Consider the following 27,546-nt stretch of genomic DNA (forward strand, 5'->3'; position numbering starts at 1 on the left):
AAACAACTCTGGGTTTTGTCACAGCCCAAATCAAGCCTAGGAATTGAAAATTCGTTAACATGACCTGAACCATTCCAATCCAGGCTCATGAAAATGTATTTTGTTGAGGCTGAGATTTAAGTGTTCCCAAAGTAGCTTGTTACCTTTAGAGAGATGTGTACATGTTTCACAGCAGCAGATTTATTTCATTTCTGGACAGTTATACAAATATTAGTGCTCTGATTCTTTTTCTTTTTAACTCCCATCCCCCTCAAGACACACTCTGTCGGTTAGAAAAAACCCCACAAATATTCAGAATTATTCGAATTGGGTCTCATTTTTAGACTTTACATCCCCACTGAACACTGAGCCAGGAACCCTGTACACTATGTCCTGATTTCACGCACCCATACTTGGATTTTTTACTTTTCCAGTCCAAAGTTTTGGCTTCAAATCATAAGGTTGGATCCAAGCCCGGGACTAACACCTGAAAATAATTTAGACCTGTTAACGTCTCTGTTCTTACCTAGAAGAAACGGACTTCTTTCAGGAGAGGGAAAAGATGAAAAAGGCTGGAGCCTTGCACAGGAAGTTCAAGCTGCAGGAAGGCAGTAAAACCCCCGGGCAGGTGTGCCAGGGGTCTGGGGTCAGCACCTCTGGGACTACGGATTCTCAGGCCTCACTTAGGGCAGCAGGACGGGGAAGTGATGAAGGAATTAATTGGGAGCCATTGATTGGTTTCCATACGACATCACAGGGTGGCTGTTATAGGTGATCTAAACAGACCAGTTTGAGGGCTGCTCCCACAAAATTCAAATAATAAAGAAATATGCTGGGCAAACACTCTTCTCTACCTGTCCCTGAGGCACGTTTTGTCCAGGATTGTCCAGAACAACATGTCCAGCTATGTTCAGGGTGTCCTAAAGGCTTTTATATCTACTACAATCAAACAAATTATACAGTCAATAGAAGAATATTATGCTCAGAACAAAATTTAAAAGTAATTTCATGACAAGTCACAAATTAGAGGTCCACTGTATTTTAGATATAAAAGAGGATTAAATGCTTTCAACTGAATGTGTGGAAAGCAAAAGTGCTAAAACTAAATCTCATGTGCCAGTTGTGCAAATGCCATCAATATATGTTAGTTATGGTCTTACCTAGTGTTGCCTGCAGGGATAATTCAGCTTCTAGGAGTCCCTCAAAGGCAGCTGTACACAGGTGGAGTATTTAAAGTATGATCACACCTAGAGAAGTGAGCGGCCATAAGAGAGGTTCTCAATAAATGTGTTCCCAGATGGTCCCAGCTGGCATTGGGAGGGATGGGATGGGAGATGCTGTGTTTTTTGAAACCTCAGCAGAACTATTTTCTGATAAATCTTCATTCCGAAACGGTTTTGTCAAATTCTATCTGAGTTTAGGCAATGACATATTTACATCGTGGCTTTGAAAGGGATTTCAGTAGGTCTGGAAACCTCTGTGCTGGGGAATACGCTCCCGCAAATGCAGGAAAATGTGCTTTTAGGCTGTGTATCACAGGAGACAAATGCTGCCTGTGTCTTGTGCTGGTATCAGGCAGAGCTGGAGCACCTGGTACCACTGAACAGCACCAGCAGGCACCAGGGCTTAGCTTGAAGCTGCATTGGCCCTTTTTATGTTGGGTATTGCAGAGGTTGTTGTTAGATAAGGAAAATTACTTTTAGGGAGTTTAAAATGAGCCCCTCTGCTGGGGAGCCAGGCTGGGAGAGCTGGGGCTGCTCACCTGGAGAAGACTCCAAGGACACTTCAGAGCCCCTTCCAGAGCCTAAAGGGGCTCCAGGAGAGCTGGAGAGGGACTGGGGACAAGGGATGGAGGGACAGAAGATAACCCGGAGCTGAGGGCAGCTGAGGGCTGGGGATAACCCAGGATTTCAGGATAACCCAGGGCTGGGGATAACCCAGGGCTGGGGATAACCCAGGATTTCAGGATAACCCAGGGCTGCAGGATAACCCCCTGTGCCTGGCTGGGCTGGGATTTCCTCCTGCCACTGCTGTCTGCCCTCCCCAGTCCATTTTTCCAGAGGCAGCACTGCCCAGTCACTTTGTCCATCCCTGGGCACTGCTCACCAGCATTTCTCTGGGGGTTTGAGTTCACACTCAGGCTGTGAGCTGTGTCAAGGAGCACTGAACTCTGCTGCACAGGGATTGTCCATACAGCTTTTTCCAAAGGTTTTTCATTGTCATGGGACATGCCACAGCCACCTTGCTGTCCGTTCCAGCTGTCAGGCAGTTTGAGTCTGCTCAGAGTCTTTTGCTTGGGCTGCCTGCTCTGTGCTTTAGCTTCTGGCAGTGCATAGGGTACAATTTTTTATCTGTATCCATCTGATTTTCTCTTCATTGTGGCAAATGAATCTTATTTGAGAATGGTAGTGGGCAGGATTGTCCACAGCAATAATTTATCTGTTGCCTACTTGATGCTTTTCCTCAGTTCTTTGCTCCCTGGTTCTCATCTGCCATCACAATCACTGCTAAAATCTACTTTCAGTTTACCTGATGAAGTCACACTACACATCCTGTACCAAACCTGTAAGATCATGTTGAAAATTCAGAGTTAGAACAGCATTTCACAAAACAGGCAGGCTTTCATGGATTTTAAATCCCAGTGCCTCCGTGTGAACTACAGCCTGCTTCACACAGGAGGGCATTTATAGCTGTCACCTCTAAATACTACAGTAAAAAAACCCTTACAGTTTATAGTCACAGCAGTTTGGTGATTGTTTTATAAGGTGGCAAAATGTTACTTGACTTTCAAGGCAGGAGTTTTCCAAACAGTTGGTGGAAGGATGAGTTAAACACTGACACGCCAGAATCAAAATATAATTTGTTTCTGCAGAGTTTTTGTCTTCAGAATTTCTGCCAGAGATCTGTGGGAGCTGCTCTCGTTGATTCAGTGCAATTACACTTCGTGTTTTCCTCCCTAATGGCAATTTCTGTTTTCATGCTGTGCAGGAGTAGAAAACAGCAGACTTTCTGCCATCAGATCACTTTGTGTAGATTTAGATCACTTTGATTTTTTGATTGACCAACCAGCTGTGGGCACAAAGGCCTTTTAGGTGGGTCACCTGGTGATCAGGTGGAGCCATTTCATAACCCAAGATCATGCCCAGCCTTGCCTGACTTCAGGGAGCACACGGAGCTGCTTCGTGCAGCTCCAGCCTCTCCAGGTGCTGCTGGTGGCAGTCAAAGGTGTCTCAAAGTGAGCTCAGAACTTCCAATTCCGCACCAGTTCCCACTGATGTCCCTGGGAACTGAGGTGGCCCTGGGATCTGTATTAGTTCACAAAGTACTTTAACCTTCTATTTTGGGTCCGAGACTCACAGGTAAGGTGCATTTTCCTCTCCCTGGCACACTAATAAATTAAAGCTCTATTCTTTTTATCCCCTTGAACTTTTTGTTTCTTTACTGCCCTGTCTAAAAAGATAACACAAATCACCTCAGCTTCCCCCTGGGCTCAGGGTATTGAACCTTACTCCTTGCACAGAGAGTTTTACACCCACTTTTAGCTGCCAAGTGGAAAATGTGGCTCCACATCCCCAAATTGTGCCTGTGTTTGTTGAGGCCAGCAGATGGTGGAGCGTGAGGTTTTCTGCTGAGAGGCCAGGGCTGGGCTAGCCCTGCTGGTGACGGAGCTCCTGCCTGGCTGAGCCCCCACTCTATCTGGAAATTGTGTTTTCTGCAAACCAAACAGACCAGAGAAAGTACATCTGCTGCTTGTTTATTGATTTAGGGCTCTTCCTGCCTGTTTCTGGGAAAGAAAAAAAAAATAAAAAGAAGGCCACCTTCATTATTTCACTTTTAATTTCCTTTCTCCAAAGTAAGCAGAGCAAAATTAGATTTAGGCTGATGCATATTCCACAAATAAATTACATGGACCTAGAGTGGTTAAATGAACTTTGCTTGGGGATTATTGGAAAGATAAATATTTAAACACTGAACTTGAGGTAAGTCATGTTTATGCAACATCTGGGGGTTTTTTGTCATTGCTTCTCCGCCCCCTCTTTTTTTTTCCCTATTGTGGCTTTTCTAGTCAGCTCAGCCCTGAGGACATGAAAGCAGGGTGAATACCACCTTCAAAAAACTGTGTTGTCTGTATTGTTGCCGGCAGAGGGGTTTTTTAAACTATTATTTTAGCAGATCATCTTTGCCTGGCTCTATTTTTATAGAAGTCTTTGATTATATTTCACACTATGCCTTGGTTAAAAGAATTCAAAGTAAATTTAGAAGAATTCAAAGTATATCTCTTGGAAAAAAGTCAGCTTGTATTGAAACTGTTCAAAAACACTTAAATTACAGTAGAACCTATAAATCTTTGAGCACCATAATGTATGAAGCTTAAATTTGAAGGGTTTATTTTAAATTAATAGACTTACAATTGCAGGATGACACTCTACTAACCAGACTCAGAAACTCCAGGGAATTTTTGCAGTAGGGAAGGATAGGGATTTCCTTTACATATGGAAAAATGCAGACAGCAATCCAGATGGGGACTGTGCTGGTTAATTCTGTAGCCATCTACGGGGTCACTGAATTACCTGCACTACAGATCAGCCAAGGTGATATTGGAGGTACTGTGGAACTTTATCAAACCAGAAAATTCCTTTCTACAGTAAAAAAAACATGCTGAGCACAGGTGTGAAATCTTTAGATACTGAAGATTGATACAATAAAGTACTTGCCTTTTAAGCTCATAGTACAAAAAAAATCTTCAATTTTAAAAGGTTGATGCAGATGAAAAGCTAAGAAACCATAATTAATAATAATTATCCTTGCTATTGTGACATCAATAAGGGAATAATGAAATGAACTGGCTTTTTAGATTTTCATGCTCATCTAGAAGAGAAATTTATCCTTTCTAGAGTATGTCCCCAGAAATGAAACACCTGAAATGCCCCTGATTGGCAGGAGTTTGCAGATGGCATTTTATTTTCCAAATTGAGCCTGGTTGACTGCATGGGCTTCATGGGTAGATAAAATAAAAAAGGAGGCCCTTTGAGTGACTTTTTATGGTGTTTCTTTGTAGAGATCTCTGGGCAGTGTTACCATCCATTAAATCATCCTCCAGTGCCAATATCCCCCAGGATTCCCAGGCACACATGAACAGGGATGGGGTGTGTTGGGCCTTCCAGGGCTGGCTCTCCACAGTTCTGGGATCTCAAAGCTTGAATCAGACAATTCCTTCCAGAATTCTGGTGGAAAAACCACTTTACATCCTGCAACTCCCAGACAGGGGGAAAAATAGAAAATCATTAAGTAGGATTTCTGACCAAGAGCCTTGGGTTTGGTCTGAGGTAAGAAAGGATAAACTGAGCGTGTTTGTAAGAGAGATGTCACATCTCTGATGGCCACACAAAACCTGAGCAGCCACCCTGGGTCACCAGAGCAGCACCACTTCCAGCTGCCTCCACTGCCAGGGTGGGTTTTGTCTCTTTGGAAAGCACAAGGGAAGTTTATTCGGTGGGGTTCACTGCAAGGTTAGAAGAGTTAGGTTAGAAGAGTTTTTCCCTGCTGCTGCTGCAGGAATTGCATGCACAGAACCCAAATCTCACTTTAAAGGAAGTGGATTCAGGCAGGAGAGAAGCATTTCTCAGATATTTCCTAGCAGGAAGTACTATGGCACACTACTGATTTTACTTTTTATTTTTCATAGCACATCGCTGAAAATGCTGGTGGCAGTATAACATAAAACCAGCATTTCTTCATGGGCACACCATTAACGTGTGACCTTTATGGTTTTGGTGACTAACTGCTCAGGTGTCAGAACTGTAGCACCTATTCCTGTGCTTTCCTTTCCACACAGCAGGTTTGGGGTTGTTTGTTGTTTTGGTGGGGTTTTTCTGCCCAAATTCCCTGGCAGCTCCACACTGGGGGGTTCAGCACCAGCAGCACCCTTGGCTGTGGAGCTGCCCTGTACTGGAGGTGAGTGGGCAGAAATGTTGGTTTGAGCAATGTCAGTGAACACTGTGACAAACACTCTTCATTTGGATAACAAATTAACTCTCACAGAAGAAAAATATGGATTCCTTCCTTTTCTCCACAAGAAGCAAATCCTCCACCAAATTTTGAGAGATAAGGAGAAGGGAAATTTTATGTTTTATCCACAGCAGTGTTTGATTCCTCACACTCAGGGAAGTGCCCACATCAAAGTAGCACCTACTACCAGTAGTACTTTGTCATGGAACTGAGCTGTGTAACTTACCCAAAGTCAAGGTTCTGTTGGAATAAAATAACAACAGGAGAAGCTAAAACCACATAAATGAAAGTGTGTGGACCGAATCCATCTTTGTAACTTTTAGGAGCTGATAAAACAGATACAATTTGAATATTCACTGATGTTATTCTGATTAATGGCATTGGATTAGCAAATGTCAGCGTGTTCCTCAGCTGTTTGTGTATGTGTTCCCACAAAGAGCCAGGAGTTTTTCCAGTTGCTCCCAATATTTATTACCCATCCAATCATATTCATATATGACTATAAATTTGGAAAACTTTATTCCACGTTTGCCAGATATTCTGGTTTCTGTCTAATTAATAATGGTGGTTTATTGCATTGCTATTTAAGCTAGAAGCCCTTGTAATCCTATTTTTTTATTCTGCTGTATTTTGTGTATATTAGATGTATGTGGAAGGACTCATGCAGTACAGACACTTCTATCTCTCACATTTATGAACTTGGCAGATTTCTCAGTTTCTTTTGTTGGTCTTTGGGTCTTCCCCCTCAGTTTTTAATTGCCAGAGGCGAATTTTTACTTTCCTGTATTTAAGAAAGCTTTCAAAAAATCAGCAACACTTTTCGTAAAACGGCCTTTTCCCCTCAGTGGTACTTTTCAAGGCAAACAGCTTTTATAGCAGTAATTATAATATAAATGATAATTATCAGTAGTTACAATGCAAATTTAAGGAAAATCCATGGAGCTGGTAAGTTTTCACGGTCTCTATCACACTTTTATCACATGTAATGTTCATCAAGTGTAAGAATAGTCTGGAGAATGCCTGTTCTGCCAAAATGACCAGAAAAGAGCAGATTGGGAAGTGGGATGGGAGGACTCAGGTCAAGTTTTCTTTAATTTCTGCGGGACATTTCAGGCTTTGTTGGCAGAACAAACCCCTGGGCATGGCTTGGTGACAGAGGTGTCCTGCACGATGGCAAAGCTGGGATAATTAAAGTCAGAGCAGGAATGAAGGAAAAGCTGCTCAAACCCCAAAATAACTCCAACTGCTGAGCCCTGGCTTCATGGCCCTGTCCCAGGGAGAGCTACAAACAAGAGAAGTGCTGCGATTACTGAGTTTGGCCTGCCTGGGTTTTTCCTCTCCAAAGTTTGAACTGCAGCATCCAGAGCCTCTGGTCTGTGCTGGGGTGTGGTGGAGCACATGGAATCTCAGGATCCAGAGAAAATGATGCTGCTGCATTTTTCCGAGGGAGGAAGCGCAGATTCTTTTTCTTTCTTTTTCTTTTTTATTTTTTTCTTTTTCTTTTCTTTTAATGTGTTTGTTCCTGCGGCCCACAGAGGATTCCACAGCTTTGGGATCACAGGAAGATACGTGGTCCTGCTAATTACAGGAGTGCCATCTGTACTGCTGTGCTCGGAGGTCTGCCAGCATTTCCATCACAAACCCCAGAGCAGTGGTTTGCAGTTCAGTCACAGAAATGTGGTGCTGCCCTTATGAATCTTGAGTCTGGCAATGATTTGTTCCCCTCCTACCCCCAAAAATTGAAAAAAAGCCCTGGTTTAAAATCTGAAAGTGATACACCAGTAACTAGATGTTGACTAAGCAGGAACTTTGGTTCCTGCAGTTTAGCAAGAACTGTATTCCTAAATTCCTGTGTAGGTGGCCTTTGCTGTAAAATGCTTTTGCAAGTGCTTTTGGTTATTCTGAAACTAATCAGTGTCTCATAAAACCTCTAACAATTCTTAGTTTATCTTCTAGAGCATCAGCTTTGCCTCTGATTGGTTTTATTGTGCTGGGATGTGGCACTCAAGGAAGGGTTTGGAGCCTGTAACACTGTCCTGCTGCTGCCCAGTTTAATTACATGGTGAAGGTGTTCAGATTTTTATTTCTGGTTCTAAACCTCTTCTGTGAAATATCTGTGTTTATGCTTGGGTGAGAGAGGTTAAATACAGGCACATTTTAGATGTAAAAAACCCATGTCCACGACTGGGAGTTCTAAAACTTCTTCAAGTGAATGATGGAAGTAAAAGTGGTCATTCACAGCACTTTTTGAGAGACAGAAGCATTCCCATTTCATTGAATAAAGTGTTTTCATGTGCTTCTGTATATTTGATTTCCTACTCAATGGCTGGATTATTCTGAATTATTCCTTGCACTCTAAAGCTGGAGACTTCCCTAGAAAACCTGGATGTTCTGTATCACGAGCAGGTTTTTGTGAATTATACATCACTGCTTTCATAAGTGGTCACAATGTATTTACAGCCCTGCTAAACGATGGAAATCAAGGGGAAAAAGGTGGTTAATTTGGCATCATTAATGATTAGAACCTTGGAGAGTTTGTGGGTCAGAAAACACAAAAGCAAAGCTTAAAATAGGAAACAGCAGAAACTCAGTTTAAAAAGTGAAAGTTGAAAGGAAGATATAAAAAAAGTTAAATTAAGATAAGTTAAGGACACTAGTTGGCTGCATTGGGAATACCATTGTGCTCAGAAAACACACCCAGCAAGTCACCAGAGCACAGAGGATGAACAGTTTGAGGCACCACATGGCCAGAACAGCTTTGGCCACGTTATGATCATGCTTAAATAATTTCCCTAAATGATGTTGTTTAATCATTGAGCTCGTGGTCGCTCTCTTCTCTAATCTGCCTGTTTTGTTTCCCCCCCAGCTCACAATGCCAACCTTTCCTGTTGTTGTGAAGATTGGACATGCTCACTCAGGCATGGGAAAGGTGCAGATGCTGCTTGTTGCATGTTGGGAGCCTGGGCTCTGTCCCTTACCTGTGCATGCTCCTTCCTTCCCTGGATATTTTACCTTTTACCTGCCCAGACTCTGTCTCTGATCCCCCTTGCAAATCTCTGCCTGGCCATGCTAAGAAAGCGTCTCTCTTCAGGGAAATAAAAACAAGGACAAAGTATTTTTACGACGAGGCCTTTGCAGTTTAAGAGCTGCCCTTTGTGGGCTGTCCTTTGAAGTGTGCTGAGATGCTTTCTTGAAGCAAAACCTTGTTTATTAATTTGCTGTCTGCACTGAAACTCTTCAAGAGTCAAGGTCTGTTGCACAATCCAACTTTTTGGAGCTGGGAGTGTGGGAAGGTTTTGCCTCGGTTCTTTACTGGTTTCAGCTTGATACTGAACTTTGATTCATTTCCTATCTTGATGTGTTGTCTGTGATTGTTTCTTACCACTGTATAACTGCTGCTTTCTTTCTCCTAAGTAATTGCATTTCAGTGGTGAGTACAGATGTTTTGGTATCACTTATCTCACAGTGCTGGGCCAACGGGAGAGCATTTAAATCCCACCTTCACTGCTAACAGTGACAATTTCTGGTCACTGCAGAGTAACTTCACTCACTGAAAACACTTCAGTGCTAGAAGTGCTTTAGATTTTAAAAGAATTAATCAGAGAATAGTTACATTTATCATCCTGAATCTCCAAACCTCCATGAACATAATCTTTGCTACCAGCAATAGAAATAGAAAACTGATTTAATTGCAAGTTGTACTGTATGTTATTTTTTGCCTATGACTGTTTTGCTTTGTTTCATATTTAGTAAATCATTGGAAGTCCAGCAGCCACTTTAATTGAGAGCAGAATGAACCACTAATTAAGCTGCACTCTCTGCGGATTGCATATGTGAAGTGTTAGAATGTTTATGCTGTACTTAGGATATTCACCCCTCATTTAGAGAAAAGGGGAAATAATGCACAGAAATGTTCCTCGTATCAAATGTCTAGAAATGAATCTAGATTTTTCTTATAGCTATGAAATATTTAAAACGCTCAGAGATTAAATGCAACCAGAGAGCAGAGGAAGGTTCCCCTGGAACCCCAGCCCTCTCTGAGGGCACTGCTGGCAGCAGCATTTCCAGAGGTCCCAGTCAGACCCACACAGGCCAGTCAGTTTTCAGGAAATCAGGTGGAAACGAGGCCTCATGCCTGGTTTGTGGCTCTCAAATGGCAAATTACTCTGTGCCATTCTCCATCTGAGAGCTGGGAGTAAATACTTAGACTTCAGGCTTTTATCTCCACCAAATTCCCTTTATTGTGCCACGTCCCACCTCCCAGCCTGGCCCTCAGGTTCCCTTTTCAGTCCCAGAAGAAGGAAAAGCAAACGAGATGCTGGGCTTGCAAAGAGCTGCAAACTCTCCTAATATCAGATAATCCCCACCTGCCTCCTCACCACTCTGAAATGCCCTTTGGGTCAGTGTGGCAGAGTCCCACCTTCCCCCTCCCGTTTTCCACTGACCCCAAGGCTTTTCTCCTGAGCCCCTTTCACCCCCTGCTTCACCTGCTCCGAGGTCCCCCCAGGGATGTGCCCTCCCTGCCCAGAGGTGATGTCTTTGTCCTCCCTCTGCCCTCTAAAACCTCCTTCTCCCTCTCCCCTAGATCAGCACTCCCCACTTTCCCATCCCCCTCTTATTTCAAGATGTAAAAGCTGATGGTTTAGTGCAGAGTGTTCCGCGCCTGGGAAATCCCCCTCCCAGAAAGCCCAACTCCTTCAGAGAAGAGGGAAAAATGCAACCAATGGTTCTGCTGCCTGGAGCCAGCCCTCTGTGCTCCCTGAGAACGTGCACTCACCGGGATATCAGGATCCTGCAGCTCCCACCTCGTGGGAGAAGCTGCTGGGATGGTGTGAGAGCTCCTGGTGGGCTCCACATCCAGTCAGTTACCTGAGCAATTTACAGACCCACCAAGAACTCTACATCAGTTGGGGCTGCATGTCACACCTAAAAAAATTTCTGAGGCCTGCAGCTCTATAACTGACCAGCATCACTGCAGAAAAAAGCAAAGAAATTTAAAAAAAAGGAAAGCAAAATAAAATTCCACTGTCTGCAAATCGCTTTCTCTGGATAAGCAGGCAATATTTTGCCTAGAACAACAGATATTTTAAAGCAGGAATGTCACAGAACCTAGAAATCAGATAAAATATCAGATACTTTTTTTTTTGATGCTGTCAAAACCATGCTTCTCATGAATGCCATTTGCAACTGGATTCCACATTTTATTCCTAATTACTCTTTTTTTCTTTTGTCTATGCTGTGTTCTTGTGGCTTGTTGGCTCCAGATCAAGGTAGACAACCACTACGATTTTCAGGACATAGCCAGCGTGGTAGCGCTCACTCAGACCTACGCCACCACTGAGCCCTTCATAGACTCCAAATATGACATCAGGATCCAAAAGATAGGCAGTAACTACAAGGCATACATGTGAGCCAAATCCTTATGTTCTTTCCTGCTTTTGTTTCAAAATTGATAAGCACCAGAAAGATTAACGAGTGTTGGAGGCGTCTCTGAGCTGATGCCTCCCCTGTCACACTCTCTGGAAAGAGTATTTTAAACTTTCTGGATTTACCAAAATTCTTTGTATCGTTGATTGGGACTGGGAGGAGGAGAATGAGACGCCAGGTGAGCCTGCTAGAGGGGTTTTTCTGCTAACTTGTGTTCATTATTCTCATTTAAAGAAAGGAGCAGTTGGAAGAGGGTTTGGTTTCACAGAGGACTTGTTAATTCAGATTTCTCCATATCTTTTCAATTTAAGAACAAATTTTCTTCAGATTTTTCTTCTTCCCTCTGAGGATAGGTTGGATGGCATTCATTCACACAAACAAACCGGTATTGTCACACTTTAATGGAACAAAGTCCTCTCCTTTCAACAGAACAGATTAAAGAAACAATCCAATCTTGCAGTGACCTTCACAGAGCTGCATGAAAGCCTCTTCCAGTTTTAGAACCCAGGTGTTTGTTTAAAGGCCATGACTAAAGGAGAGGCTCAAAGGATGTTTCAGCTTCACAGACAACATTAAGCAGGAGCAGCACACCAGGTTATGATGCAGCAGTTGAGCTCTGGTACCTGTGTTCATGCAGATTTTTACTCTGTTTCAATTATCAAGCAGTGTAATCTGTCAAACACTCCTTTAATTTCTCATTTTAGGACAAGTTAGATCGTCTCATGCCTTTGTTCCCTCACACTTACAATCCTGAGGCAAGGAAAATAGAACATGGATAAAAATACACATTTACATAGGCACACCCACATCCCCACACAGGGATATTTCTCAAGGAGCTCCTGAAGAGTGGAGGGATCAGAGATTCCTTGGAAGTTGTTTGGAAGGTGCATTCAAGCTCTTTATCAGTGAAGAACTCCAAGCAAACCATAAATGTTGAGAAAACCTAAAGCTGGAGCTGGATTAAAGCAAATCCATAAAATGTTTTATAGTTTAAAAGACAGGGTTGATGTTATGAAACAAATAATTTAGAACAGCCATGAGAAAATAGAAACTTTGGTCCAGGGTGGGAGAAGGGGAAAAATTTATCTCCTTAGGTTGATATTGGAAGGCCACATTCTCTTCTCACCAAGACATTGCTGTCACAGCAGCTGCTCTGTCCTGACCTGGCACTGAAGGGGCAAAGAACATCCAAGGCTTGGCCTTCCCAAAACAGCTCAGAAACCCCTCCACTGCTCACTTACACATGAGGGGCCTCAGGAAAAGCACAGAGCTGGGTGCAAGCACTGTTCCCATGGGTCAGATGCACCCTGCAGTGTGGACACTCAGTTCTTCTGCTCCGTTTTGAACCCAGGATTTGCTAAACGTTGTGAAAACAGCGCGTTGGAAATTTGGGTTGTACACAGTGACCACGGCAGAACACTCACAAAGCTCACAAGGATTCAAAAGTGTCTGGAATCCTCTACTATTCAGTGTTTTCAGTGATACAGGGCTGTGATTTAAGCTCCCTGTGGGATTCAGGTGTGTTGGGCCATCCCCACCTCTCCCTACAGGTTCTAGAATCTGAAACAGATGATGCAGCTTTTATCCCCGAGCTTCTCCACGAGAGTTAATTCCAGCTCTGCTTGTTTGTCTTACACTGGAGCTCCAGGCCTGCCTTTCCCTGGCTTTCCTCCCTCTCTGGGGACACCCATCCCACTTTTTCTGACAGCACCGTGTCCCTCCACCCCAGTGTCCCCTCTCTCCACCTGTCTGGGCTGTGCCTTGGCCCAATCCCACTGCTCTCCCAGATTGCTTCAACCTTCCTGTCTCTTTGTCCTTACCCCTCACTTCAGAGCTGTTTCCACGCCCCAGGTTGTCCCTCAGCCCTTGGATTCTCCTCAGTGCCATTCACCAGCCTTGCTGTGCCCCTGCTCCCAGTCCCAGCCTTCTCCACCACAGACCTTTTCATGCCCCTGCTGCTGCCTCTGCAGGGCTGGATGGGCCTTTTCTCTCTTTTTCTCTCTTTTCTCTCTTGTTGGTGCTTTGACAGGCAGATTCCTCGTGTTGTGCTGCCCATCTTTCCCCTTCTCTAATAAACAGAGCTGATTTTTCCCACTCTTACAGCTCCCAAGGGTAGAGTTTTAGGAATAAGGCCCAGCTCTTCATGGCTACAATACATGGCCAGCTACCAGATGTAATACTGGGCTCATCCCCTGTGATAGAAATTGGACCACAGCATTTCGTAGGAGAGAGCCCCACTCTTTTCCCATTGACTTGAAATTTAAATGCTGTTCAGCATCAGGAACAATTTTAGAAGAGTCAGCCATGGTAAATTTATCATTCTGAAACATAAATGTTTCTTCTTCACAGAAGAAGCAGTTGGCCTAAGGGACAGCAAAAATAAGTTAAAATGACAGCCTGCTCCTCCTACCTTTTATTTATTTTTAAGTTTCTGCTCAGAAACTCTGGGTTCATCCAAATGGTAAAAGCCCAGTGATCATTTTTTCTCTAGATTCCTTCATACCCTTAAATCACACACCAGAATGAAATACGGATTCGTTATTACAAAGCATCGTGGAAAGGAGAAGATTTACCAAATGCCTGAAGAATTCTTCACGTGCACATGCATATACATGATGTCAGGAGAATATTGTTCTACAGCTGGTTCTCATTTTGCTCTGTGACACAGGAACAGAGCACTTAGAGAGCCACCACAAAAAATACCAGCTGAACATTTGTTTTTGTAGTTTAAAGACAGTTATTAAGAGCCTCAGTTTTATAATTCTGTGGGAAATTGTGGTTTAAGTGGATCCATGAGTCACCAAACACGGGTGCTTATCGTCTGTCAGTAGAGATTATGGCCCAAAAAGGAGGATTGGATCCCTGTAAATACCACAGCCCCTCCAGGGGCTGTGTGACACACACTTAAGTGCCCTGGGCACCCGGGCAGGATCCAGCTGACTTCAAGGAAATACAGTTTAAAAGGGTCACACACGATGTCAAAAAACAGAAAGACAAAAGCCCTGTACCTAAATCTCCCCTCCAAAAGCAGCACTGCGAGTCCAGGGCTTAAAGTGCTTTGATCAAAAGGTCGATCAACCAAAAGTAAAGCACATCCAGCAAGGGAATAGCATTGGAGGATCAAACCACAGAGCAGGCTGCCTACCCAAGAATAGCAGGCAGACATTTCCACATATTTTTCTGATGAAAAGTCCCTGCCCCAGCAATTTGCATTGAGTACTGTAAATGCCACTAAAAAAAGCAGGAAGGTGTTGGAAAAGGGGAAGCTCAAGTTACTATGAATTGTTCAGCAATTCTAAAACAGTTCTTCCTTCTTGCAAGGACCAAACCGAGTGCAAACGTGTTAAGCCTAAGTGTAAAGCACTTAAAGCTGCAGGAGTTGGTTTATTTACTATTCAGTGTTTGGCTAAAGAGGAGGGAATAATGATGTGAAAGATTCTTGGCAATTATCAGAAGTGAAGAAGGGTGGGAAACCTACATATTTGATATATATAATTACAGAAATCATCCCTAGGGCTTAGGGTGTCTGGTTGGGTAGTTTTGGAGCAGTTCACCATGGTCTCTTGTTCTGGAGTTCATCTGTGTCAAACCCACAGTTTCCTGAGATTCCACCAGTCAGTTCTGTGTCCACAGCATTCCTCAGCCCTCCTCTGGTCCCTGCAGCATCCTCACAGCCAGCCAAGCATCCATTGGGAGACTTCTGCAGGAGCTTTTCCCACTGTGGAGGGAAAACAGGGCTTAAAGCAAACCATCTTTGCCTCTCTAGTCAGTGGTGCTGGGATTACATCCCTGCAGCTGAGCATCTTGAACTAAATACTTGCTACAAGCCTTCAGGATAACTTTTTGCCCTGATTTGGTCACATCTTCCTTCCTAAAAGATACCTAAAAGAGTCCCTTCTAATTAATTCCCGTGAGAAGTCTGCAAGAGAATCGAACTGTGATTTGTGAGATTTTCTCTCTGATGCAGAATGTGTGTGTAGAGTAGTAATGAACCTAAAATCAGTTATTTTTGAGCAGGCACATGTATATAAACATCACCTTAAAAAATGGAGCAGAAATCACAACATAACCTTATTGCTGGGCAAGGCTTCCTTACACAGCACTCAACAAGCACCTTCTCTTCTCTTCTCTTCTCTTCTCTTCTCTTCTCTTCTCTTCTCTTCTCTTCTCTTCTCTTCTCTTCTCTTCTCTTCTCTTCTCTTCTCTTCTCTTCTCTTCTCTTCTCTTCTCTTCTCTTCTCTTCTCTTCTCTCTCCTCTCCTCTCCTCTCCTCTCCTCTCCTCTCCTCTCCTCTCCTCTCCTCTCCTCTCCTCTCCTCTCCTCTCCTCTCCTCTCCTCTCCTCTCCTCTCCTCTCCTCTCCTCTCCTCTCCTCTCCTCTCTCTCCTCTCCTCTCCTCTCCTCTCCTCTCCTCTCCTCTCTTCTTTCTCCCACATACACAAAGGACATGGCATCACAGAAGAATTTTCTGCTTTAAAACCCACCAAACATTACGAGGCTCCCAGAGAAAAGTCAACATTCCCCCACAATTGCTACTGACCCTCGTAATTAACTTAATGGAAAAATGGAGAGAAAGCTCTTGCTGCTGCCTAATGTACTTTTAATACATTGCAGATGTTCCCATGATTTTACCAACTGGAAACACTTCATAACTTGTATCCATAGCCTATTCCCAGTACAGCATTTAGCTTTCACAAAGCAGTAATCTTCTCAGCCCTAGTAGCAGTCCTAAGGTCTGAAGAGAAAAAAAACCCCACTTTACATGGATATTTTCTTTCTTAGAGATTAAATAGAAGAAGGTGAACTGACACAGAGTGTTTAGATTATATCAGTAAACAGCAAAGAGTGAAAACTGGAGGAGAACCCAAAATCCAGCTCCAAAACACACCTGTAATCACTTCAGAGGTGTTAGAAACATAAATATGTTTCTTTTCAAGTGTTGGGACATAACCCTGCAGTGGGGGTGGGTTTGAAAGGAGAAGCTGAAGCTTCTTGACATTTACCTTTGCAGTACCAGTGTGCGTTACAGATAATCCAGTGCCTTTGTAGCTGGCACCAGCTCATTTCTAACACTGCCCCTTCATCAGAGCAGGCTGGGTTTTTTAGAAAAATCTTAAATAAATAAATGGGGAACAGAAATTTCACAGCCCTGTCATTCTTTGCACCTCCAGTGAAGTATTGCTGACAATGCTCTTACAACCCCTCACGGTTCAGATGTTCTGTGACAAGCTGCCAGCTAGGAAAAAGGGGTCAGTGCTGCTGCTGCACTCATGTGGAAAGCAGAGTCATTTGATAGTGAGAATATGAAACCATTGGCTGTCTTTGTAATGTTTTCCCCCTTTCAGGAGAACTTCCATATCCGGGAACTGGAAGACAAACACGGGCTCTGCCATGCTGGAACAAATTGCTATGTCAGATAAGTAAGTCGAGTCTCGTGTAAAAGGTAATTAAAACAAAATTAATGGTGTTTTATTTTAAATGAATTTTTAAGGAATCCCATTGTTGGTACACAATTCACAGTAAGTGCATGTCTTGTGTTCATTTGGGGAAAAAAGAATCTCTCGATTAGGTGGAGGAGCAGAGCCAGGAGTTCATGTGGCTTGTCCCAGAGTTAACTACCCACACTCAGGAGCCCTGGGTGTTACGTGAGCCCTTGGGCTCCTACATCCACATCTGCACCTAGAAAACTGCTGGAATTCCCTTCAGAAAATTAAATTTCACAGATTCAACCTGTCAGTCATTTCTCCTGATTCATATGCCCTCTCTTACCCACCAGTCTTACCCAATGCACAGTTTTAAACTTTTCTCCTTCTACATCCTGTAGCATAGCTGAGCAATGCAGCCTTCACTTTGTCTTTTTAAATCCCATTTCTCTTTTCTACTTTCAATCCCAAATTCCTTACTTTTCATTTTATAAATTTCCACTGAACTGCACTGTGAGGCTTTTTCCCCTGTTGCTGGGATACACTGAAGCTCTATTTCCCTTGTGCCATCATTCCAGCTCTGTACTTTGGTTTACTGTGCTTTTCCTTTTCTTTCCCATTCTTATCCTGGATAATTCTTGCAGTCCAGTTGAAAACATTCATGCAGCACCACTTTGAAGCTCAGAACTCTTTTCTCAATACTCCTCATTTGCTCCACAACACATGAACCTCTTTTCCCTGCAAAACAAAATCTGAGAGGCTTTTGGATGGCTATGAATTTTCTGTTGTTCAGCTTCTCCAAAGGCTGCCACCAGTGGAAGCTGAAATAAAGCCTGTGCAGTGAAAGTGTAATTTAAAAGGTGTTTTAAAGTTCAACAGTAGTCATGTTTGGGGGGGGTGTTGGTTTGGGGTTTTTTTTTTTAAGTCTGGAACCTACAACTTGGTTGCTCTTACGAGCTGAGGGAGACACAGGAACTGAACCATTGCCTGCCCTGGAAAGGTGAAAACAAGAAAGACGGGAATTCCAGCTCCCTGCTGTCCAACCCCTGTCTAGACTGTGTCCTCACTGATCTCCCCTCTGGGGATGGACTGGAGCCACATTATTTTCTCTTTCTCATTCCCTCCCACCTCCCTCTAGAAAGTGAGGTTATGTCTTCCCTGGGAGGGAGAGGCAGGGGTGAGCTCCGGGGTGTGTAATTACAGTCCACGGGCTGTGTGGAAACACAGGAGCTCCAGTTCTGCCCTGAGGAAAGCAGTGCCAGCAGCAGTGGGAAATGCTCCCCTCGCCCTGCTCCTGCTGGAAATGCTCCCTGAGCTTTGCTCCTGCTGCTGCTTTTCAGTGTAAGTTAATTAGAGCAGAATAGGGATTTTCCCATTAAAACACTGGCCAACAAAACAAAACTTCCTTTATGCTGATGAGGCCAAAAGCATGGAAAAGGTGGAGGTTTTCCCCTCAGAGAAAGGGGCGTGTGTGACACAGCCCTGCTTTAGTGGGATTGCCCACAGAGTGCTCACAGCAGAGCAGGGCACACAAGGGGAAAAGAGACTTTTCTGAAGAGCTGGAGCAGTTTCACCACACAGCAGAAACAATCAGATCTGCTGCATTTTGGTTTTAATACAGGCCATGAATGAGGAGGAAGTGCCTTGAAAGCACTGCCTGATGGACATTGTTGGCTGAATACAAATCCCAGGGCAGAAATTTAGAGAAGAAAGAAGAGTGTGGCAGGAAGGGACAGTGAGAAGCAGAGGAGCAGCACAGTTCAGGGTCACGCTCTCTCATTTACCCCCTGTTCCAGAGCTCCTGCTGCCCAGAAGAACAGAGAGCTGTGCCAGCAGTGCCCACCTCACCTGGCACACCTGATATTCCCTGCCAGCCCCCTGGGAGCAATCCTTTATCCTTTATTGCCTGCCAGCCCCAAGGCTGCTGCTCACACTGGCTCTGGGAAAAGAGGAACCGTGACCTTTTGTCAAACCTACTGTGCAAGCCTTGGGTTTAAAACACTCCAGGCTGCTCCATCCAAGCCCCCTCTTTCCAAATGTAGTTTTCCAGCTCTGTGTTTGTTGGCAGAAGATGGACTATTAAATATACTTTCATAAATCTGATTGATGTTGCAGTATTTTAAAGAAAATTTCCTCATTTTTGTTTTCATTTCGAGTCCAGATATTTTCTGTTCAAGACAAGTTTTGTTGTCCTCGTGACTTTCTAACATACACAATATTTCACAGAAAGAAAAAAAAAAGTTATTTATAAGCAAGTGCATGCAAAAAGTCCAGTCAGTCAGTGCATCTACAGATGTTGAAATTGTCAGGCATCCAAAAAACCCTCTTGTATTGGACAAAAACCATGTTTCTCACAGGAAAAAAGAAATTAATTTCATTGCTAACATATTACCATCAGGGTCTTTTCAAACAGTTGTATCAATTTCTTTGTATTCTGCTTAAAAGAAAAACTTTTCCACTGGAACAGATTCGATATAAGAAAATATAAAGAATGTGACTTAATAAGTTTGCTTGGAAAGGATGCTCTTCCTGGAGATATTTATACATGAATCAGACTCTCAGCCCAGCAATGAATTTCCTTTGATCCTACGATGAAATCAAATGCTTTGTTTATTACAGCAGGGGTTTTTTCAGTGGAAAAGACTATGAGGTGGCAAATTCATCATCAGGGCTCCAGGGCTGCAGCAGGAGAGGGGCTGGAAGAGGAAATAGCTCAGCTTTGGACTCATGCGTGAGCCAAGGAAAGAGGGAGAATTCATGATAAATGAATGCTTTAAAAATGGGGATTTTTAGCAAATCATGTCCTTCAGTTGCTGACATCACCCTGCATCATTCCTGGATCATTTCCTCCCTGCCTGGTGTCCAGCCCAGCTCTGGTGGGAGTCACTGAACATTCCCAATGCTTTTGGTGTCCTGGGATTCTGTCCTTGCCTTTGGGCTCTCAGAGCTCTGTGCTGGTGTTGCTGCAGCTCTGCCCTTGGTCACAGGAATTGCTTCACTCTTCTTCCAGTAAATCCCACCTCATCCTCTTGTTGGACAGACAGTTTGTCTCTTCTAGAAAAAGAAAGGGAAATAAATCATATTGCTGCTTGTGGAATGGGTCAAGTGTCCCTCCTCAGTCTGTGTCTCTTACCAGGAGATTACAGAATAAGCTGAAGAGTTTTTATGCTCAGCACTGTGTGAAATAACCTTTTCAGGAGTTGTAGCATCCCTTGGAATTCTTTAAAATCCAGTTGAGATTTGCTGTAGTTGTCTATAACCCGACATGAGGAACATAATCCTTGTCTGCATGCTCCATAACACCCATAATGTCATATATTAGGTTATCCTGCACCCCCTGAGGGATTGTCCTGGCTGGATTTCTCCTTTTGCTCAGTGCTGTGGGAGTAAAACCAGCCTGGCTCCTTTAGAAAACAGCTGGGGCCATGATTTAGGATGGAGCCTCTCACTCATTTTGCTGATACAGGAACCAAACTCATCCAATATAGTGAAAATTCTCAATTTAGGATGAATGTTATGTTCAACAAATTATTAGGTGAGCCTCTAGAAAATCAAGAGCCTGATGAGATACTCACAGAGAAAATTATTTTTACGAAACAGGTACAAGCTTTGGGTTGACACCTGTTCTGAAATATTTGGTGGTTTGGACATCTGTGCTGTTAAAGCTGTGCATGGGAAGGATGGAAAAGATTATATTTTTGAGGTAAGCAATCCCACTTTGTTTTTTCAATATATGCTTTTACATGTTACAAACACCCAAGGAAAGAGCTCTTCTGATCGCTGGGCATTGGCTTATTTGGGTTTCAGTCAAGGCTGTGTATTTTTGAGCACGGTTTAAATCATGACACAAAGCCACAGGTCCAAATTAGTGGCAACACTTGCTGGAAAATGTAACCCTATAGATGGAAATGTCTTTTGGTGTTTGAGGAAATGTACACAAACTGCAAAACAAAACCAAATGTGGATGGCACCTTTTGCCAGCCCTTATGATTTCTTTCCTGAGCAGGTTTACCAGCTTTTCCTGGAAGGTATATAGATAGCACTATCCCAAGGGAACCCCAACAAAATTATACCTTGCCGTGGAAAGGGAGATTAAGAATGAAGTGGAAACAACTTTGCTGTTTTTTCTAGCCTAAATATTGCCCTGAAGATCTGAATCCTCGTGAATCAGAAGTTTCTGCTGTAGGTCATTTTGAAAAGTTGAAGCTTTTTTTTACTTTGAGTTGGTTATGGAGAAATATCACTTTGTGTAGCCATAAAACAAGTTATCATCACTTTCCTATCACACAATTTCTTCAGCATCTTCCACGTTCCTAAGATTTTATTCAGGAGGTGGGCAAGGATCTCCAGAATCCCCCCACTCCAAAAAGCAAAAGGGGAAAGCTTTTTAAAAACAAAGTAGCCCCTGCAAATTCTGTGCTGGACCAAGAGGCTGCCTCACTTCCTGCTTCTGAACAACCCCCCTGATTTTCCACGCCACAGGCAGTCACACTTTCTAAACCCCAGAATTCCAAGAACTGCAGGATCCATCAGGAGCTGGGTTTAGAGAGCATTTTAATCAGGGTGCAGAATAGATGTTGCAATTAAAGAAAAAAAAAAGAGTGGATGGAAGCGTGATAATTCCTGCTGTTGTACGGAATCAGCTGAATTGTTTGGGAGATGGGGATGCTCGTCAGCAAGGATATTCAGAATCTGTAAAAGACTTTGAAATGTGGGGCTGTTTGCAAAGTTCACATCCAGCAGAACATCTGTAAAACTTACGATCATCTGGTGCTAAAGAGGCAGCTCACATCAACAGCTATTACACTGTGATTTTCACAGAATTCTGGGCTCCAGTGAGGGCTGGAGAACTGTCTGCACCAAGCTTGGGAGAATTTCCTCCTTTTGTGTCCTTTCAGCATGGGAAAACAAACGCCACTGAAGCTGGCACGTGCGTGCTGCACTCGAGGGGGCTGAGCAGGGCTGAGCAGTCAGTCCATAAACCCTGGGCTGCACTTCCATCCCGGGAGCTGTGCCCTCGTGTTTCCATGGGGATGCCACACCTACGGAAAAACGCAGTGGTTTGGTACCAGTGACACCTTAATCCTGCAGAGATCACCTGCCCAGCAACACACAGGCTCCTGAATGGATGAAACCATGTTTGCAGATTTGTTCTTCCCCATTTTCACTTGGCACATTCCCCCAGTGTCACCTCCAGCAGGACACAGGTGTGTGTCACCCACCCTTGGAGGGAATGGGAATTAGGGGAGGATTCTGTTGGAGTACCCTTCAGATATCCCGACCAGTTTTGCTGGAGACAGGAAGGACAAAATATTGAAGTGATATCATTATTCAAGCACAAAACCTGGGTTTTTCTAGGAAGCTTCGGGCTCTCTGCAGTTTTTTAGGTGGGGGATATAAGAGGTAACTTTGCCTTTTAACAAACAGGTTTTCTAAAAGTGCTTCCCTGAAAAAAACTTCCTTGTCCAGAGGAACACAGTGCTTCTTCCTGCCTGTCACTGCCCTACTCCAAGGAACTGTCTCCAAACTCCTCCTAAGGAGGAATGGACTAATTAAAGGATCACCCAGCCAAGCAGAGGGGCTGGCAGGTTGATCAGGAAGAGGGCCAGGTTACAACTCTGTGTAACAGCCTTATCTCTTCATTTAGAGTCTGTTCTTCCCCCCTCAATGGGAATTCTCAGCCGCCAAGTATCAGACAAGCTGTAGAAACAGGATTTTTATTAACACATCACTGCAACATGCAGCTATTTAACTGTCTCCCCTCTTCTTCCAGTAAGACATCAAATTAAGGTTAAACTTTCAACTTTTTAAATATAAGGGCTTTTTCCCTTTTTCAATTAACACTTCTGAGGTTTCAATACTAGGAGGAACAGAGCATTGTTTATATTTCTGACCCCACTGGATAGTATCTTTCCTGTTTCATTCTTGGAAAACCAAAGCTCTGGGAAACTAAACAAAAGCTCAGAGCGTGGTGATGAGAGCAGTGAAAGAGCAGAAACACAAGAGAATCCTTTAGGGTGGCCTCCCAGAAGTCTCCTAAATTTTGCTCCAGATTGAATGGGCTGCTGCAGGTGTCTTATTCCCATTGGTCCATTTTGCCCTCAGCTAAATTAAAATTAGCTCCCAAGTGGGGTTTTTTTGACTTAGAAAGATGCAAACTGGGTTTCATGAAGAAAACTTTCAGCCACTGTAAACCAATGCACAAAACGAAGAAACAGTGTTTGTGCACAATTGTATGCGAAGTTCTGCTCTTGGCCTCAAATTCTTGCTGCCAGGTGCTCGAAGCTCAGCTACTTCTCCTGTCTTCCCACCCAGGACAGAATATCCTCTGCTCAGGTCAGGGAGGGAACGAAATCCAGCTGTAATAGCTGATAAACTCAGGAGTCTCTCACAATATATGGTCTGGAACCTCGCTCTATTCACAGACCAAAGGGAATGGTTTTGCCCAGTTCTCACCCTCCCAAGGATGGACCTTCAAAATCACCCTGATTTAATTCCCCCTTCCTCTGTACTTAGCAGTTATCCTACCTTCTCCTGGAATTCCTGGGTCTTTTCCCTCAGGAGATCCATAGATCCTGTCAGCCTCCCTGGGCGCTGCTGACTGACGGCCCTCTGGCTGCCCCCTCATGTTCCTCTTGTATTTCAGCATCCTGGGAAGCACCTCCTTCTCCCACTGTATCCACAGCTCTTCACCTCTGCCCTTCCTTTACCCTCCCCAGCTCTGCCTTTCCCAGCACCATTTGGGCTGGGTCTTCCCAAAGCTCTGCCCAGTTCATCCCAGTCCTTGGGGCTGAACTCAGGATGCAGCAGAGCTGGGTGTGGGCAGTGGGAGTGGGAATTTCTCCCTCAAACACGATAACCCCTTTGCAATTACTGATATCTTGAAGTTGCTCTGGCTCCTTTATAAATCCCATCCCATTTCTCTTCCCAGTCATCAGAGTTAAACAGAATTTCTCTTCTTCTTCCTCTTGCCAGTCTCAGTCTTGCAGCCCAAATTTCAGCTGTTTACCTTTTCCACAAATATATACAGTCAGTCCCTGGGTGATAAGAGAACTTCATCCCAAAGAATTGGCTGCTGGAATGAAACTACATTGATATATAAATGTGAGTTCACAGTGATATGAATTAAGTGACTGTAATTCACAGGGCCCCATGTTTTTACTGGCATCTGCAAAAGTAACGTACTTGATTTTATAAATTACAGATGTCCTTTTTTTCCTGTGAAATCCTCTTAGTGGGAAACTCCAATATTTTAAATAGCTGAACTACACGCTGCACTAAAAACTGGCTGGGTTTAAATGGGATTTTAAATCTAGCACAGCCTGTAAATAGACTATTTATAAACAGGGAGCTTTGTGTATGTTTAAACTTTGTCAAGTCTTCTAAAGGGGGGGAAATGCCAGCCTGACATTCCTGCAGTCACTCACAGGATTTAAAAGCTGTTGGTGTTGCCCAAAATATTCTTAAGATACATTTATATGAAATGCACTGATTTCTGTTAGTTGTCATTAACTCTTGTGCTAGGAATGAAAACAGACTGTATTCTCTGAAAAGAAGAGAAAATACACCCAAGCCAGCAAGTAAAGCATCCACCTTGATCTCAGCTGCTTTGCCAGGCAGTGACAGAGGTGCCAACAATATTTGTGCCACTTTGGCAACAAACCAAAGGATTTTAACAAGGTCAAAACCTGTCCAAGTAATAAGAGATTGATAAGGGGTAATGGCTCTGGGTTTTAATGCCGAATCTGTTGGAATCTGCCTCAATATGTGACTGTGCCTGAAAATTCTTCATTCAAGGAGTGTGAGAACTTCTCTGCTGGAGTGGACATGAAGATCTGACACCTTAAGGCTCCCTGTTCTCACTTTTCCCACAAGTTCTGCTAAACACCATGGCAGTACCTCCCAAAGGAAGCTGATGTGTGAACTTGCAGTTGTAGAAGTACTTAAAAGCAGAAATTCAGTCCAAACCCAATCCTCCAGACCTTAATCCTGCCTAATCCTTTGGCAGGACCTTATTGGAGGCAATTTATTTCACAGTCATTCCAAGTAATTGTTTTAATGTAGGTGGATGGTAAACAAAGGGAGGTTTTCTTTGCATGCTTGTGAAACTTTTAACTGATGTTGGCTAAGAGGGGGCTTCATCTACACCCTATAGTGCATATTTTTTAAAGTAGCTCTCATTAGAAGAGATTTTTAGAGCCCAGACATCACTCCTGCTCTGAAAATCAGATGGTTTGCAGTGGACAACCAAACATCCAATGCCCTTCACACCAATACGTTCTATTTTCAGTCATTATTAACACTTCACAGCCCTGGCACTTCGGCTCCCTCCAGGCACGATGCAAATTCCTCTTGCAAGAAACAGCTCAGGATACAAGGAAGTGGATCGTTAAAGTGTTCATACAATTTTTTAAAATGGCAGTAATCGAGCAGAAATTAATATTCAAGAGCCACTCAGCCTGCAAGGCTTCTTTTCCCCCTTCAGAAACATCGACTCCTATTGGTTCAGTACTTTTCTCTCAATGAATTGAAAACACTGGGACGTTCCACTTAAAATGATGTTAAAATGTATGGTAAACTTTAAAGAACCTTTCAGTGTACTTATTAAACATTTCTTCACTGCTGTTGATGTGGCCCTAGAGTGGAAAAGCATTCATTCAGAGGAAACATTTGTTCTGGAGTCCAGTTATTATTGCATTGTTTACTCTGGGGTTATTTTAAAGCCTTTTGGCTGTGAGGAAGCTCAGAGGGGACCTCCTAGATCTGAAAATCCCAGCACAAGCCTTGCCAGCATTTTGGTTGCCAGCACACAATGCCAGTGAATCTTGTAAATGAACAAACAGAAGAAAAATGGAAATGATTTGGGACTTCAAACTAATCCCATTATGGGAACAAAGTAGCCTTTGTCACTCAGGAAGAATTTCTGTAGCACTCACCATAGTTTGAAAAGCTCAAGGTTAGGTCATATTGTTTATAAGGCAGCTCCTTCCCAACTACTGCAAGGTGTAATGTTCTTTTAAATCCAAATGTCTCTTTAAACACCCAACTTCTGTGTCTAATTCCTAGAAACCCTTGAATATCTAAAAGAAGGAAGGGAAAACTGTGTTCTTTGTTAATAAAGGGGATGTTTTGTGGAGGTTGGGAGATTGAGTTTTGCTCCCACTAAATCCCTTCCTCTTCAGGAGGGATCTGTACAATGTGGGTGCATTCGTGCTCTTCAGACTGATCCCTGTGCACCCCTCAGACAACAAAATTCTTCCACTCTGACCTGTGAGAGACACCAGGGTGCAGCAGTGCAGGTGACATGGACGTGCCCTGATGCACATAGAAAAAGGATTGCAGTCTCTCAAAAGTGAATTAAATCCTATTATTATTTTTTTAAGTAGGAATGCCCAGTGTGAATAATAGTTGTGGTTATTATGTTATGCTTTTACTTCCCCTAAAACAAACACAGATGTGGCAGAAGTGGATACGCTGGAGAAACAGCAAATATTCTGGAGAAATAACAAATATCCTGGAGAAATAACAAATATTCTGGAGAAGTAACAAATGCTTGGGACCCACTGAAGGGGCAGAATTCAGTATGAGTTTTATTCATCACAATAGCTGCAATAAGTAACCACTGAGCACTATTCACCTGTCACATTTAGAATGGGAACGTGCCCATTTCTAGCTGCCTCTCTGCCATCCTGCTTTCTTTGTAGAAATTCTTACTTATTCTTTGCAGCCACGCTACTTTTTTAAAAAGGGTATCAATAATAATAAGGTGTTGTTTAAAGTTTTTAGTGAATCAATAGGGACCCAGATTTCCCTAGGAAAATTCCACAAATTGCTAGGAAGCTGAAGTTTTACTTTGCATTTCCACGCTGGAATTCAGCTCACGAACACAGTGTGAGCCACCAAAGCAGGCAGGGGAGGAAACCTTCAGCTGAGACAGGAGAACAGGACAGGAGTTGCTTCAGACCACTGGATAGCCTGAGAAATCTCATTTTCCTTATCAGCCCTGTGCTTCCCATTCCTATCCCCAAAGTGTGTGCCCAGCTGTGAACTGAACCTGTATTTTGTGGGAGATTGGAAGGGGAGGGCATTGCCAAGTTGCTGTTCTCTTGTTCATTTTCTGATGGAACACATATAATTCCTACAGCTCTTGTGTGCTTCTGCTAAAAGCAATCCTGTAAATCCATCTGTGCCCTTCTGCACAGAGGAGGAGGAATTTCCTTCCCAGCACTGATGTCCTGTTGCATTTGCAGGTGATGGACTGTGCCATGCCCCTGATCGGGGAGCACCAGACCGAAGACAGGCAGCACATCACCGAGTTAGTCGTAAGCAAAATGAACCAAATGTTGTCCAAAACTCCTATTCCATCTCCTCAGAGACCCACTGCCACTCAGCAGCCTCAGGTAGGAGACTTGTGCTTTTCATATAGAGCATCTTGGTCTATCATTTTCAGCTCAACCTTTTCCTCTGAGAATTTGGACGCCTGTGGAACATCAAGGATCTGAGAACCTACCAACACATTTTTATCAGTTTGTTATAGTTCAGTGAGATTGTCTCCAAATAGAATCAAGAAGTGCAAGTGTTGCTGTGTTTCTGCCAGGAAATGATCCCTGTGGGCTTTGTACGGTTTCCTTTCAATCTCATATATAAAATATCATGGAAATACTAAGAAGCTCTGTCGTGGAAAACCCTTGCCCTGAGGATGTCAGAAAGA

General features: G+C 43.4%; 1 protein-coding gene across 1 annotated transcript in view; it reads left to right on the top strand.

Moving 5' to 3' along the window:
* Nucleotides 1–27,546, top strand: part of SYN2 (synapsin II) — a 153,527-nt gene that overhangs the window by 103,751 nt on the left and 22,230 nt on the right. Inside the window, exons 6-10 of the mRNA XM_032120426.1 lie at nucleotides 8,855–8,917; nucleotides 11,253–11,395; nucleotides 16,758–16,832; nucleotides 20,436–20,538; nucleotides 27,086–27,235. Of these exons, the coding sequence (XP_031976317.1) occupies nucleotides 8,855–8,917; nucleotides 11,253–11,395; nucleotides 16,758–16,832; nucleotides 20,436–20,538; nucleotides 27,086–27,235 (534 nt within the window). The remainder of the gene's footprint in view (nucleotides 1–8,854; nucleotides 8,918–11,252; nucleotides 11,396–16,757; nucleotides 16,833–20,435; nucleotides 20,539–27,085; nucleotides 27,236–27,546) is intronic.

The sequence above is a fragment of the Corvus moneduloides genome, chromosome 11 (assembly GCF_009650955.1).
Source record: "Corvus moneduloides isolate bCorMon1 chromosome 11, bCorMon1.pri, whole genome shotgun sequence".
NCBI classification, from domain to species: domain Eukaryota; kingdom Metazoa; phylum Chordata; class Aves; order Passeriformes; family Corvidae; genus Corvus; species Corvus moneduloides.